Source organism: Thunnus thynnus, chromosome 11 (assembly GCF_963924715.1).
Source record: "Thunnus thynnus chromosome 11, fThuThy2.1, whole genome shotgun sequence".
Lineage (NCBI taxonomy): Eukaryota > Metazoa > Chordata > Actinopteri > Scombriformes > Scombridae > Thunnus > Thunnus thynnus.
The window spans coordinates 23,229,493-23,245,027 of record NC_089527.1 but is presented as its reverse complement, the minus strand read 5'-3'; the positions used below and the strand labels follow the sequence as shown (position 1 = coordinate 23,245,027).

Genomic DNA, 15,535 nt, shown 5'->3' with positions numbered 1-15,535 from the left:
AACAAACAAACACATTTTTACCTTTTCAGTTTTCAGCTTCTCCTGGTTGAGTCTGTGGAGCTTCCATATGTCTTGTTTTTATTTTATTTTTATTTTTTATTTTTTTCCTTTCTTCAGTCTTATGCACATGTCTGAGAGGCATATTGATGTCTGCCTGCAGAAAGGGACCTATACTCATTGAAGACTAGACTTACAAAAGGAGTACAGGTCCTAACCTTTACAGTACTTAACTACTTTTGATGAAGAGGTCACATGTCATCACTCAATTTGAAAAATTGTGTAAAAAAAATGTGATGTGTATCTCTCCTTGCCGTCTAATGAATATATGAATATATTTACATAAAGCCTGTACAAAGCTGCTGCAGCTGACAGTCATTGGATGGACGATAACCTCACTGTCAAAGATGGCTGGGGAGGGTTTTTTTTTTTTTTTTTCAGTTGAAGCAATATTTCTTTGTTTCATTGTTTTTATTTTTGACTTGCATATGTATTGTGATGACACGCTGATAAATTGGAACAGGCTATTTTTTTTTTTTTTCTTTTTCTCTCTCTCTCTCTCTCTGTAGTGGTGACGGGCTGTAATACCGTCCCATGTCCCAGTTGGTGTGCGGGTTTGGGTTTGACGTGTCAAAACTGTGAGCTCAATCCTAGCCCTGGTCTTGAAGACTTTATGATCCTCTGGTTGGCTGCTAACTACTGAGAGGGGGTCAGAGCAGGGGTTCATGCTGGGGTTTTAAATATTGGGTGGGGTTGTTTTGAGCAGCCCAGGCTTGTTTTTGGGACTAGCTGTTTATTACTGAACAAAACTATAGAGAGGGTGTACAGTCATGAACTAGCAGACTAGACCGAGCCACTTTAAAGATTTACAATTTCGTTGCCTTGTATCTGAATTGGATACAAGCTTATGTTTGTTGCAAGATTTTTACTTGCTAATGAAAAGTTGTTTTAAATAAAATAATAGGAGAAAAGCAACAGACAGCGTTTTGGCCTCTGATTGTTTATATCTTTTTATAAATTTTAGATTGAATTCTTCTCTTTAAGGTGGCTCATTGATGCTTTCAACTCTTGTGCATATTAAAGACAAATATGAGTTGAAAATCATTGTGCCTTTTGTTTTTTCATTTCAACTAAAACTAGGTTTTATTGAATAGAAAAGATTCTTTGAGCAACTGGAGAGTATTGATATGGGAGATGTGGGCACAGTAGTATGTAGTCTCCCTGTTGTTGGAGTTTGCCGTGGGGGATGGTCAATGCAACACCCTGCTGCTCCGATCTTATTCACTGAACATTGTAACACCATTTCTCTCACTCATTACCCCTCGAACATCACAAAACCATCATTGCCATATTTCAAGTCAGGGGATTTTGATATCATTTCCTCTCATCTCGCCCTCAGGACATTATCTGTGTTTCTGATCCTAACCAAAATAAACTTGCTGTTTAGCCGTTGGATCCTCTGTGCTTGCAAGTGTTGTGATTCACACATACAGTAGATGTAAGTCCAATTAAGTTGCATGAGTGTGAATGTAGCTTTTGGGTGTGGATGTGTTTGCGTGTGAGTTTTTTTCCTTGGGTTCATGAGTTTTTATATCTCCTGGATTTAAGATCTACATCACTTCCTCTCCATGACTACAAGAGCAAACTGACCATATCTTGTCAAGCTGTAATTTTAACTACTCTTGACTTTCTTTTGTTTTGTTTTTGTGGCACATCCTTTACAATTACAGGTGAGATCTGTCAGCAACAAATAACAGGATGAGGAGAGTTATTATCTGTTCGTACACCTGGATTCATCTCTTCTTTTAGGGGGATGGTGTTTGTGAATTTACCCGTCCACCCACGCATATCAGGCTGTCAAGGCAGAGGTGAGTCCAGGCCAGGACAGACACTTTACTTGTTTGACTAATTCCAATCCTGAAATTAGGTTACAGCGGACGCTTTTGTAATGGACACATTTGTTTTGTAAGTGGCATAGTTTCCGAGTTAAATCCATGCATGTGTGTTAGTCAACACATTGACTCGAGGGCAATGATTAACTCAGCCTGCAGCAGTGAATTTGGGTTTCCTGTGGAGTCACAGTACCAAACCTCATGCAAAATAAGATAACAGGCCTGAAAGTGGAACATTAATACTGTTTGACCCAGATCAAGATTTCCCAGGACTTTTAGTGTTCTGTGTGGCAATTTGATTGCAATTTTTGGGGGTGGGGGGTTAACACAAATCAAGATGTGAACTGAAATGTTATAGGCCTTAAGGCAGCTCCTATATTTTTACTTAGTCATTAGATCCTGTCTTATAGGCTTGTATCAAAATCCGGTTTTAATCAAGTTTTAATCCAAAATAAATGTGTGTGTAATCAAATTACCACAAACGGACACTCAACAAACCTTAGGAGGAGTATTATTCCATCAGAGGAATTCTGGGTTAAGCTTGGAAGTTCATCCTTGACCTTGGAAACAGCAGTTGTATCACATAATCTTCCCCAGCAGATGGAGTTTCCCAGTTGTCAACATGGATGACAAGTCCATTAGGACAGATTCACAATTTGTCTTGAAACAACAGTCAGGTGCCCACATGAACACTGAAAGAAGTTTTACTCACTGTAATTATTCCTCCTTCTCTCACTGACTATTAAAAGATTCCTTTGAAATGTGCTTTCAGTTCAAGTGATGGGAGCCAAAATCAAAGTCAATTTGTGCAAAAACAGTTTTTCTGAAGCTTATGAGGCTTCAGCAGTCTGAGTTAGTCATATCAAGTGGATATCTGCCACATTTACAGTCTTTTTAGCATCAAATTTCCTCTTTGTGTTTCCTCAGACTGTTTCCCTGTTGAGCTGCAGTGGAAGTATAATAACAAAAAGAAGGACTTTGGCACTAAAAAGACTGTAATGTTGAAAGATATCTACTTAATGGCTCGACTAATTTGGACAGCTGAAGCTTCATATTAGCATCACATAAACTTTTAATCACATTTTTGCACAGAAGGAGGTTTATGGATTTTGGCCCCCATCTTAAGTAATTGTTAGTGTATTATGAAGGGATCTTCTAATGGCTGGTATGAACAGGAAGAATGATTGTGGCAAGAAAAACCTATTTCAATGTTCATTTGGGCATCTGACTGTTGTTTCAAGACAGACTTAAAAAATTATGAGCCCACCCTTTAAGGTGCACAGTGAATTGGAGATTTGAATATCTATATATCGATTACAACTTGGCAAACTCCATCTGCTGAGGAATATCATGTCATACAATGGAAAGCTCCAAAACAGCTTCTTAAAATGAGATTGACAGTGTTTGAAATCACTCCCTCGTTCACTCATGCGCTACTTTCTATACAAAGATACTCACTAGTTTATAGTGAGCACTAAAGTTAGATTTTGGACACTTAGTGTTGCACAAGCATCAATTTTGCATCTGTAAAACGCAGAGCATTGCATTTTTGGATTCTCAAAATGCATAGTGTAAGCTACGTTCAGTGGACGCTACTTTTTTGTTCCACTGTGGAAATTTTGAGGGGTAGCCTAATATTTAGAACATAAATTTCCCACTCAGAATTCAGACGTGAAATGGCAGACAGTAAATAAGGTGTACTTTGTCAAATGTATTATATCATGATAAAACTGAGCTGACTTCTGAATTTGTTTCAGGAAAAATATAATAACGTTTCTGTGTGTCTATCATGTGCAATGTACAAACCTGATGGATACTTGAAGGCAACAGTACAAAGAGAATGAGGAGTTGGGGGGTCTGTATGGGGCCCACAGGTCAAGTTTGCCCCCAGGCCCTGCTAACAGATGAATCTGGCTCTGGTGAGGAGAAGAGGGAGAGAACAACTGTGGCTGTCATATTTTACAACAAACAAGTGAACTAAACCATAAATTAAATGCTTCATGGACTGGATTCAGTGTAACTTCTCATACAGTAAATCTAATCTGAACTCTGCGATCCATTACTTTGGCCTCTTAATCACGTGACATTATTTTTCTCCTCACTTCCGCAAACAAGCGTCAGAGCAGCTCAGTGTGATAGCTTCATCAACCCGTCACCGACCCGTGTGCCCCGGTGTGAAACCGTCAGATAGACCCGTTAACTACAGCAGACACACATCTAAACTACAGCAGACACACACCTTTTTAACAGGTGGGTTTAATGGAAACACTGACAGTATTCTTCTGTGGCTTTGGAGGCTGTTTGAAAGCTGTTTTCTCCCGGGCTAAATTGCTAACTGTAGCCAGTTAAATAAACAAAGTTAGCTCAGATTAGAGCGACTTTCCACACGGATCAGTCTAGTACCAGCTCCGCTCACTGTGTTGTGTCAGCTGGACAGTTTGCTGAATAATGCATTTGTAACAATAGGCAACATTAGCCAGCCAGCTAACTGGTATTATATGTTGTTGTTGGTTTAGAAATGTAGTTTCAACACATTAACCCCATAAAGTCCAATTCCTCAGAAATCCTTAAGCCTTCTGGGTTCATAAGCTGTTTTCACCAGCAGCAACAGTTTCAGTGAGCCAGAGGCAGTGGAAGTAATTGAGTACATTTACTTATGTACAATTTTAAGGTACTTTATTTGAGTATTTCCATTTGATGCTACTTTATACTTCCACTCCACTACACTTCAGAGGGAAGTATTGTATTTTCTACTCCACTACATTTATTTGACAGCTTTAGTTACTTTTCAGATGAAGATTTGACACAATGGATAATATAATAAGCTTTTAAAATACAACACATTGTTAAAGATGAAACCAGTGGTTTCCAACCTTTTTAGCTTGCAAAAAGCTCTATGAGTTGTTAACAGCTCCACCAAATAGTGATTTTTCTCTCTAAAGTTCTCATGTGTCATTTCAGTAAATGTTCAAATGATCCAATATTTCACCAAAAATCAAAGATTAGAGAAAAAGTCCAAAAACTGAAAACTTTGATTTGTGTATCAGAACTTTGTTTTTTCTTCTTTTCTCTCCCATTAATCATCTCACGACCCCTCAGATTTACCTGGTGACCCTTTGGAGGGGCCTGATCCCTAGGTTGGGAACCACTGGACTAAACTAGCTAACTGTATATAAAATAGTTCAGTAGTAGCATGTAGGGTAGACCAATACTGATATTTCAAAGTAAAAATAAATAATAAAATGTTGACATCTACTGCCCCTCTCAGCCAGTATTTGTTTATTTAAATGTACACTTATAACCAGAGTGCATCATTATTGATTAATCTGACACTGATTATTGTCTCAATCAATTGTTTTGTCTAAAAAATGGCAGTAAATAGTGACAAATCCCCGTTGTATTATCCCACAGCCCAAAGTAACATTTTCAAATTACTTGTTTTGTCCGACCAAAGTTCAAACCATTCTGTTAACCATTGTTATATCAGTGAATGTTTGACATTCGTATTGGAGAAATGATTGAAATGTTTATTCAGCTATCAAAATAATGGCAACAGTTTGTGAGATGTTCTCTGGTGTAACAGAGCTGTAACAGAGCTACACAAGTTACTCTCATGGGATACTAGGGTGTAGTTGCACCCTTCCCTTACTACAGACTAGGGCTGGGGATACCTTTTGATACCTTCATTTGGGGAATATAAACACGTCTTTCACAAAACCTTTTTTTTTCTCAATGTTGTCTAAACATAATTAGCCGAACAGGGACTTTAAACTGGTAAAATCTTAGATTTAAATAATGAATTATCTGATTAGAGAATAAACATAAGATAGGGTAAAGATGCTGATGCTTGCTTTCAGTACTTGACAGTAAGTATACTCAGTATACTCATCCAGTTCTGCTACAACTCTGGAACTGCTGGGCTTCCTGACACGTCACACATATGCCAGTCTATGTTTGTGAATGATCAATTCCTTCACTTACACACATCGCTATGATGAATGTTTTACAGTCAGTCATGTATCACAGAATTTGGCTCTGTTGTTACTATAGCCAACATGTCATGAGTTACAAACAAGTGCTCTGGACAAACTATGTAAAAATTACAACTCACTTTTTCAGCATTATGGAAATAACATCTACATCTATTTCAATTTGGATTTAGTCTTAAGAATAATCCTAAATTTTGTCTAAAAATATCAATTTCCTGGTGACTCTTAATTGGGTTAGGAAATGTCTTGAACACTTGTAAATATGCATAGTGCTTGCTTGAACTTGTGAGAAAAAAAGCACAAAAACATGATTTTTAGAATTTTGACACACCTAAGACCATAATTTTACTTTGAGCAGGCTTATACATACCGGCCCTGATCCCTTGGCTCCAATGTTGCACCACATGACCCAACTTCTCTCTAATCTCTTTAGCAAGGTCATGCATGGGTTTAACATTTTTCTTACTATACTGAACATCATTGTATGGTTGTAAAGCCTGTTTATGCCAAAATATTTAAACATTTAACAGTTTTAAAAAGTCAGAATGCTTTGACTTTGCTATAACATGTTTTTTTCCCTCCAAGGTTAATACCTGTGTCATTATGCCAGTGACTGAAGGTAGGCTGACAAATGTTTAATGCTCCCTGACTTGTGTACATGTCCGTGTGTGTATATTTTCTCAGGTTTTGCAGCACTGGCAACCTTGCTCGCCCAGACTCTCCCCCTGCCCCTGTCCCCTGCCCTGCCTTTGGTTTGAGGGTCACCCTCAAACCCCCTCACCCCTCCACCCTCGCTGCAGACTCACAGCGAGCGCATCATGGTGGATGTAACCAAATGGCCCCTCTTCAGCCTGATGGGGCCGCAAGAGCTCGCCTCTATCCGGAGAGCATGTGTGTTTGGAACGTCTGCTAATGAGGCCATCTACATCACCAGTGATGATGAGGTGAGAGGTCAGAGGGAGAACGGGGTTGTGATTCAGGGAAAGTCATGTTGCCCTTGTTAGTGAACATAGTGGAGCATTTAGCAGTTAAAGAGCTAGATTTTTCCCTCAAAACAGACTAAAAGGAGAGTGAACACTGGACTTCTGTTTGTCAGATACCCAGAAACACAAATCTACATGAATGCTAATTTTGCTCTGTGACTGCTTGATGTGTTAAAAGGCTTCTGATTGCTAATAGTTTGTCAAAACAATTTTACAAAGAAGTTACAAGGTAAAAATATGTCAGTGTGTTTCAGCTTGTTCTGCTGCCCCCAAGTGGCCAAAAACTGATTTATACAGCTTTAAGGAAGCTCCAACAAAACAGATTTGAATGTTGACTCCCAAAAAGAATTTATTTCAGATGCTTTGTTGGGCTGGAAAAATCTCAGATCTTTGACTTGAAATTCTTTATTTGGAACATGGTCAGTAGCTGTGTGGGCTGAAACATCCATCCCTGTTTGAGTAGGTAGAAAATAAACTCTTGGCCAGTGCTCCTGTCCTTTGTCACCTCTCTGTATCAATGCTGTTTTTTGGACTGAGTTGTGTGTGGGTGAAGGAAGGGAGGGTAAGAGGGAGGGTCGGTGGCATGAGAGCTGCACCTGCAGCTCTTATCAGCGCTGCCCACTGGTGTTGAAGTTTGTGTGCCTGGAATGTGACCGATCACCCACTCGGCAGCCTGGAGCTGCTGTCTCTGCTTAGCCCTGCTTATCACTGATCCACATTACATGTCCCTCATCTCTCCACACACAGGTGTATGTGTTTGGGTTAAACTGCAGTAACTGCCTGGGAACCGGTGACAGCCAGAGCACCATTGTACCCAAGAAGCTGGACTTCCTGAGCGGGAGAAAAGTGGTCAGCCTGAGCTACGGCAGTGGACCCCACATCCTGCTGGCCACTGAGGGTAGCTGCAGAAAAACATGTGATCCTCCTTTTCGCAGTCGGATTAAAAAGTGCTGCAGAGTGACTCATCTTTTTGCCTTTTCAGACGGAGAGCTTTTTGCCTGGGGACATAACGGCTATAGCCAACTGGGAAATGGAACAACCAACCAAGGAGTAGCTCCGGTGCTTGTGTCTGCCAACCTGCTCAATAAGAAGGTCACAGAGGTGGCCTGCGGCTCTCACCACTCAATGGCTCTGACTGACACAGGAGAAGTGAGTGTCTGGGGTAAAAAAAAAAAAAAAAAAAGTTACTTTTAGAGCAGAGTTATAACATGCAGCAGTATGGAAGCCCGTGTGAAACCTTTCTAATCGAACAGGTGACTCAGCTTTGGTTGAAGGCAGTGCTTACTCATACAGACCATTACAGGGCATTAAATCCAATCACAGCAGTAGTTTATCCCCCTGAGCTGAAAACTGGAAAAACTGAGCTCAACAATAAGGAATCTGTTGTGCTTCAAAGTTTTTCAACCACACTCCGCTTCTAGTGAGCTGTACAATGAGGTTACTTGTGGTACCCTGCTGGTTCCCAGACAACAACATTCAGTTCTCAGTGTGTTTGAAATGCACAAAAAGGGGAATCTTGAGTAATATAACTGAGATGTGTTGATTGTTAAGATGCCGTGTATTATGATATGACACTCTTCTGATCTTCAGTAATGATAGAACATGAAACATCTTTAATACATTCATTAGTAGCACTAAAAACATCGCACTTCTCTCTCATCATGAAGCACACAAAGGAATGCTTGTAGCAGTCTAGCTTTTACTCCAGGTTGCTATTTTTGATTTATTTATTTTAATAGAAGGTATCAGCTTGAATTTGGAGCAGAGCTTGAAAAGAACAGTCTGAGAGATTGTTGCCTTTTTTTTTTGTTACGTTTAGAAAAATCTGAGAATCATAAAATTCCCTGTTTTAAAGGAACTGATACATCATTTGAATGTTTCCGCTCACTTCTTACCTTTATCTCCCTGTCTGCCAGGTGTACGCCTGGGGCTACAACAACTGTGGTCAGGTGGGCTCCGGCTCCACGGCGAACCAGCCCACACCCCGCCGAGTGTCCAGCTGCCTGCAGAACAAGGTGGCCGTCAGCATCATCTGTGGTCAGACCTCGTCTCTGGCAGTGGTGGACAACGGAGAGGTGATTGGCTTATTCTACCTGGAGCTGTAAACACAGTGTTATCCATCTCCGACTGCCTCAACAGTTATATTCTCCTCATGTTTCTGCAGGTGTACGGTTGGGGTTATAATGGGAATGGACAACTTGGACTTGGGAATAACGGGAACCAGCTCACTCCCTGTCGACTCATGGCTCTGCAGGGTTTATGTGTACAACAGGTGAGTAGTTACAAAACTAAAATCCTGACATGTACAGTATACACCGACTCATCACATCTTATTTAGAATCTCTCATCTTTCATTTGTGAGTCTGTTATGAAGGATGAAGATGGCATTTAATTGTTGAGACATTTCTTCATAATTCTTGCAACTCCTATAACACATTTCTCAGATTTCAAATTGATTGATGCATATGTGGATATTCTGGACAAACTCCAGCATTCACGTACTCAAATGTGTTGCCATAAAATGCCTTCGTGGAAAGAGAGACAAAAAGAGTCTGCTCTTGAACATTTTAAGAAAAACTTCATAAAATGTCAAAGCACCTGCAGTGGCTGTCATATCGATGTTTAATGATTCATCCTTTGCACAATAAATGTTGCTGAATTAATTTAGCCTTATCTTAAACATGTAGTGGGGTAAATACATTTACCTACTACATGTTACATGTCACACTACATTCACCCCTAATGTACACACATGTAGTTTTATAAATACTCATTTTAGTTAGTGGTGAGGCAGTTTGTTTCAGCGCAGATCTTTTTTTTTTTTTACTTTAATTAATCAAAGTTTTAATTTAATTTTGAGAATTTACCTTTGAGTTTACTTCCAGTTCATTATATCAGTGCAATGTGAACCCAACTGTGTGTAGTTCAGCTCTGTAAATTTCTTTCTTTGTTGTAAACCTTGACATGAAATACTTGCTCAATAATTCATTTTTCAAGACTTGGGGCAAATTTCCAATGAAATTACTCAAATATGTAATAAATAAACTGCCCAATGTAATATTCTTTACATAGATGGTGTTCAGTATACAGAGATGCTGTATCCCAGTAATTTATCCATGATAAATTACATAAAATAATCAAAACTGTCATCAGTCATTTTCTGTAGAAAACTTTATTCATTAATTGTCTTTTTTTCATGCTGAAGTTAGAAGAATATTGGAAACTAAAAGGACCAAAGTTAATAATTTTTTATGTAAAAGTAAACATGCGGGTTTGCAAGGTGAACTAAATATACAGTGTAATTTTTATTCAGAGTCAAATGGACCTTTGAAAATACTTTGTTTAAATTGTAGATCTTAAGCTGATGTCTAATGTTTTTTTAAACACTTCAGATTGTCTCTGGTTATGCCCACTCCCTGGCACTAACAGACGAAGGGTTGCTCTACGCTTGGGGCGCCAACACATACGGACAACTGGGCACCGGCACCAAGAGCAACCAGCTGAGCCCAGTTCAGATAATGACTGAGAAAGAAAGGTGAGAGAAACCATCACATGCACAACACAACACTTGCAGTCAATCGTCTCCTCACCGTCCCACACTGCACGCTGACTGACTTCTCCTCTCTTGCTTCTTTGACAGAATTGTAGAGATCGCTGCCTGTCACTCCACACATACGTCAGCTGCTAAGACCCAGAGTGGTCAGGTGTACATGTGGGGCCAGTGCAGGGGCCAGTCTATAGTACTGCCTCACCTTACACACTTTACCTGCACTGACGATGTCTTTGCATGCTTCGCCACCCCGTCAGTGATGTGGAGGCTTCTTTCCATGGGTAAGATAAGGGGCTCCTCTGCGTCGTGATGATGTCATAATTCAGTGACTGCATCAGTGGTTTCACATGTTTAACCCCTTGACTACAAATCATGTTTATGTCACTGATGACCACTTTTCAACACATAACTTAAGTTATTAGATCACAGTAAGTTTTTAAATTCCAGGAAACGACAGTTCATGCAGATATTCTATGAAAGTCAACATGCAGGGACTTAAAACATTAATCCTTTACGCAGTTGCAAACATTAATTATTTTGAGAGAGTCTGTGTGTGAGTTTTTCCCTGAACGCACCACCAAAGAAGAGTTTTTTTTAAAGCCGTCTGTGTTCATAACTCTTATCTAAAGAAATTAAATCAAAATTATGAAAACCAGTTGTTACCAAGAGGGCATGAAATAAGTCTAAAACCTTCATGGGTCTGTTATTTCCTAATACGTTTCCTGAAAAGAAGTATGTAAATTGGTACTAGTTATGGGACAAGAATAACAAAGTTCTTCTCGATTCTGAGCTTGTTATTTTCATTAGTTATTTGAGTTTAAAAGCAGTTGTTGATTTCCAGAGGAAATTACTCCATTTAAAACTAAGTAAATGTTTATTCACCATTTTTTAAAATTAATTTGAAGTATTATTCTCTATATATGTTGGTTATGCTAGATTAGCATTTTAATGGAACTAATTAATTGGCGGTGTACCACTCCAACATTTTCTATTCTTTATCTATAATTAGTGCTGCATTTCATACATCTTTCCTCAACAATTTATTCAGAATTTTCACTCCTAAAATAAAGCCTGACCAAAAAAAAAAAAAAACAACAAAAAACTACAAGAAAACTGAGCTGCGGGTGTGTTTTGTCTCTCCAGACCATGACGACTTCCTGACTGTGGCTCAGTCTCTGAAGAAAGAGTTTGACAACCCAGAGACAGCTGACCTCAAGTTCTGCGTTGATGGCAAATATATCTATGTCCACAAAGCAGTTCTCAAAATCAGGTCAGGGGGTTTCACCTTACTGCTGTCAGCAGCAGTTTAATTTATGATACCATAAAAAAGAAATGATTAACGTTTTTTCTAACAGCTTTATCTATTATAAAACAAACTGTTGTGCAGGTGTGAACACTTCAGATCCATGTTCCAGTCCCACTGGAATGAAGATATGAAGGAGGTGATCGAGATAGATCAGTTCTCCTACTCGGTGTACCGCTCCTTCCTAGAGTTCCTCTACACAGACAACGTGGAGTTGCCTCCTGAGGATGCTATTGGTTAGAACCACACATGTGTCACAGCCTGATCTTTTGTCTGTGTGTTGTTCCTGCCTACAGTGTTTTTGTCTGTGCCTGTTTTCTCTCAGGTCTGCTGGACCTGGCCACATCATACTGTGAGAACCGGCTGAAACGTCTGTGTCAGCACATTATAAAGAGGGGAATCACCGTTGAAAATGCCTTCACTCTGCTGTCTGCAGCTGTGCGCTATGATGCAGAGGTCAGTCTTCACTACCGGTCTACCAAATATCATCTGATTGTACTGTATGTATATAATGTAGAATGCTGTATTAACCTTTGAAATATTGAAATACATAGCTAAAACAGCCATTCCAGGGTAAAATTAGGCCAAAAAATGTCACAACATCTTTGTTTTCCTTTTGCCTTTTTGTAATAAAACCATAAACTAGGTAACACAAACAATGACCATAAAAAGCCTGCAACTGGTCATTTAAACATGGCAATGAGGACAGTAACAAATGAAATGCTGAGAGATGCTACAAGTTATCATCCCACAACGTTTTCCCATTCAAGTCCACAAAATCCTTTTAGACTCGTTGAAAAGGGTCCCATATTTTGTATAGTTGAAATGGTTTACTGCCTCTGTAAATTACTTGTCCTGTGTTCTCTTTTGAGAAAAAAATGGAAACCAAAAAGGAGAAATTAATCTATTAAATTCTTTGATTTCGTGATGTTGCCACCTAGTTTAGCATTAGTTAAAGGAAATACCATTCCATCATCCGCTTATGTAGCTGGAGTCATTATTTCGATACATCAGATCAAATCTTGAATAAAGTGGTAATGGCGTGTTCTATCATAGGAAGAGCAGATGGTCACACTGAGTCCGATAGCATCCCGCTACACAACACAGGAGCCACAGACTCTGAACAACAACCCACTAACGTCATTTAGCAGCTAGCAACACACCGTCTGCCCACGACTTGTAGCTATGGCAGTTTGTTTACTTTGTCAAACAAACATACCTCTGACATACCAAAAGACAAAAAGGAGCATTTCTGATATTTCCCCAGATCTTTTCTCTTTGTTTTCATCACACAAAACAATTAATAATACATTTAAAAACATGTGATATAAATGTGATGAATGGGGATGAATTTGAGAGTAGTTTGATCCACTGTGTTAAAACAAAAACAGACATCCACTCTAAACTCAACCTTGGAAGAATTTAGAGACAGAATCTCCAGGATACAGGCAAATTTGACCAGAGCAGGAGTTAGTATTTTGTTGTATTTCCTTTGTTAAAGAACATCTGACCAAAATAAAGAACCATTTGCGTACTTGTACTCTCTCTTCCCTTTATCATTTAGGACCTGGAAGAGTTCTGCTTTAAGTTCTGCGTGAATCACCTGACCGAGGTGACCCAGACCGCTGCTTTCTGGCAGATCGACGGCGACCTGCTCAAAGATTTCATATGTCGAGCCAGCCGCTGCGGAGCCTTCAAGAACTGACCTCAGCCCGTGGTGATCATGGGAACGGATGCAGAGGATGCTGTGGGCCTCCAAGTGGGAGTGACTTCTCCAACTACGTCATCACCCCCCGCTCGGCTCCCGGCAGCTTCGTTGACGGATGGTTAAACAGGTGGAAAACTTAAGATTATCACCGTCGCACATCAAATCGTTCATTCATCTCATTCCAGACTAGCAACAGTGTGTCCATCACGTGAGCTGTACATACTGAACTTACAAGGCTCAGGTGACAGGTAATAGCATCATTCAACTGTCCAGCTACAGTTGTCGTTCGCCACAGTGCCTGACTGCCTGTTAACTTACATACATTGTGGAAAACAAGAGCAGGAACAGGAATAAGTTGTTGTTTCTTTTTGAATTTGAAAGCCAGTCGCCTGATATCACTTTACTTTTTCTATTATTCTGTTTAATTGACCAAGTTACATCAGTGTTGCACTTATTTGACATATTTTGAATTTTTTTTCCTCTTTATTAGAAGACTGAATCTTAAGTCTGGATGTGCCATCTGGATTCATTGTATTCAGGTATGAAGCTCTTTGCACTTGTAGATGTCAGGACAGGATGAGTCATTTACAGACGAGACGCTGTCAAGAGTACAGACTTCTGGCTCGATTGAGTCTGTATAAGCTAAATGCCACTCAGGGATTGATTATCAGTCCTCGTGGCTTCCACACCTGCGATCACGGTGAGATCTTCCGTCTTGGTTGTAAGATGTGATAAAGATGGGAGCTCAGGTTACACGTGAGATTCAGTCTTAAAACTGTTACAGGTGTGAAAATGATCATTTGTGGTCTACAGTTTTGGAGTCCGTAGGTTGGATAGCGTTATTTTGTGCAGATACAGCTCCGTAACATTTAAAAAAAAAAAAAAAGCTTATTTAGTGTTTTTATTTTCTACCGCACAAAACAAGTCAGTCGGTTTAAACTAGCAGTTAAACTTGCCTAAATGCTATTTATGGAGCCAGTACAAATCACTTTAAGGCATTTGGCCGTACGTCGTGTGGGCCTGCACTTGAGATTTTTACGGACACTTTGTCATCCGCATGACACATTTATTGTCTGTTGAAAAGAATATTTTACAGTATTAACATTTATAAAGTTAAGTGACATCTGCACTACTGCTGTGATGATTTTCAAGAATATATTTGCTCATTTCTATGCAAGACCTTTTTTCTCGGAAGAACAATTTTAAACTAATTCAGAATCATTAATCGTGTCTGTTAATTGATACAGAGTATTATGAAGTGCCATTTTCTGACCTCTTGCAAGCAAATGAATAAAAAGACTCTGATCTGCTTGTTTTCTTTACACACAAATGTTTTTTCTGTATCCATGAAAATATTGCAGTAAACCAACATGAACATGAGGATTTGCGTGTATCATGGTAATATTATAAAGGTACAAGTACAAGCACATGGAGTTTCAAAGGTGATTTAGACAAGGAAAAGATTGAATGCACCTCTACGGTCTGTCTTTTTTGTACATCTAGTAAACCACAAAATCACACAATGCAGCTTTGATATACACATTTCAATATATAGAGTTCACCGGCAAAATTTGTCACCAGCTTAAGTAATACTAACTCGTATTTTTGTCTGGCATCAAAGCAGGTTTAGCACAACTGGAAAATAAATCCCCTTACGACTTTCAGTCAGGAAGTGAAGTCCTGCTTCTCTCTTGGTCAGCGTGTAGTGGAGTCTGTGCAAGTCTCAAACATCATAACAGGGAAAACTTCTCACACCTTTTCAGTTAAAGTCTTCATATAGACGCTTTCACCAGTGGAAATTTTGGCAGTTTGGTCCCTGATAAACAGATTCATGTCTTTGACAGTGATTTGGATGCTTCAGTGATTCAGTGCTTGAGTTTAAATCATTCGACTGTTCTTTTACTAACTGGAGAAGACGTTTTGTTTAGATGGCTTTTGTATCTTTGATAATACAGATGTTATTCCATATCGGTTTGGGAAATCTTTCATCAGCAGTTTTTTGCTGGGATAGTTTTTCAGCACTCAGAACAATCTTAAACTCATTGCAGTGTGATCTGTTATGTGCTAATAAAGCATAATAGGCCATATTTAGTCAATAACTAGTATTAGCAGT

At 39.3% G+C, this 15,535-nt stretch overlaps 1 protein-coding gene across 1 annotated transcript; it reads left to right on the top strand.

The window, feature by feature from the left end:
- The first annotated feature begins 3,982 nt into the window (after positions 1-3,982).
- LOC137192899 (RCC1 and BTB domain-containing protein 1-like) lies at positions 3,983-14,800 on the top strand. The gene is made up of 12 exons (XM_067603944.1): positions 3,983-4,139; positions 6,563-6,822; positions 7,609-7,759; positions 7,844-8,010; positions 8,778-8,936; positions 9,026-9,133; positions 10,254-10,396; positions 10,502-10,692; positions 11,555-11,681; positions 11,799-11,950; positions 12,040-12,170; positions 13,279-14,800. Exons 2-12 carry the CDS (start codon positions 6,697-6,699, stop codon positions 13,417-13,419), a joined length of 1,596 nt encoding a protein of 531 aa, XP_067460045.1. The 5' UTR covers positions 3,983-4,139; positions 6,563-6,696; the 3' UTR covers positions 13,420-14,800.
- The last annotated feature ends 735 nt before the right edge of the window (positions 14,801-15,535 follow it).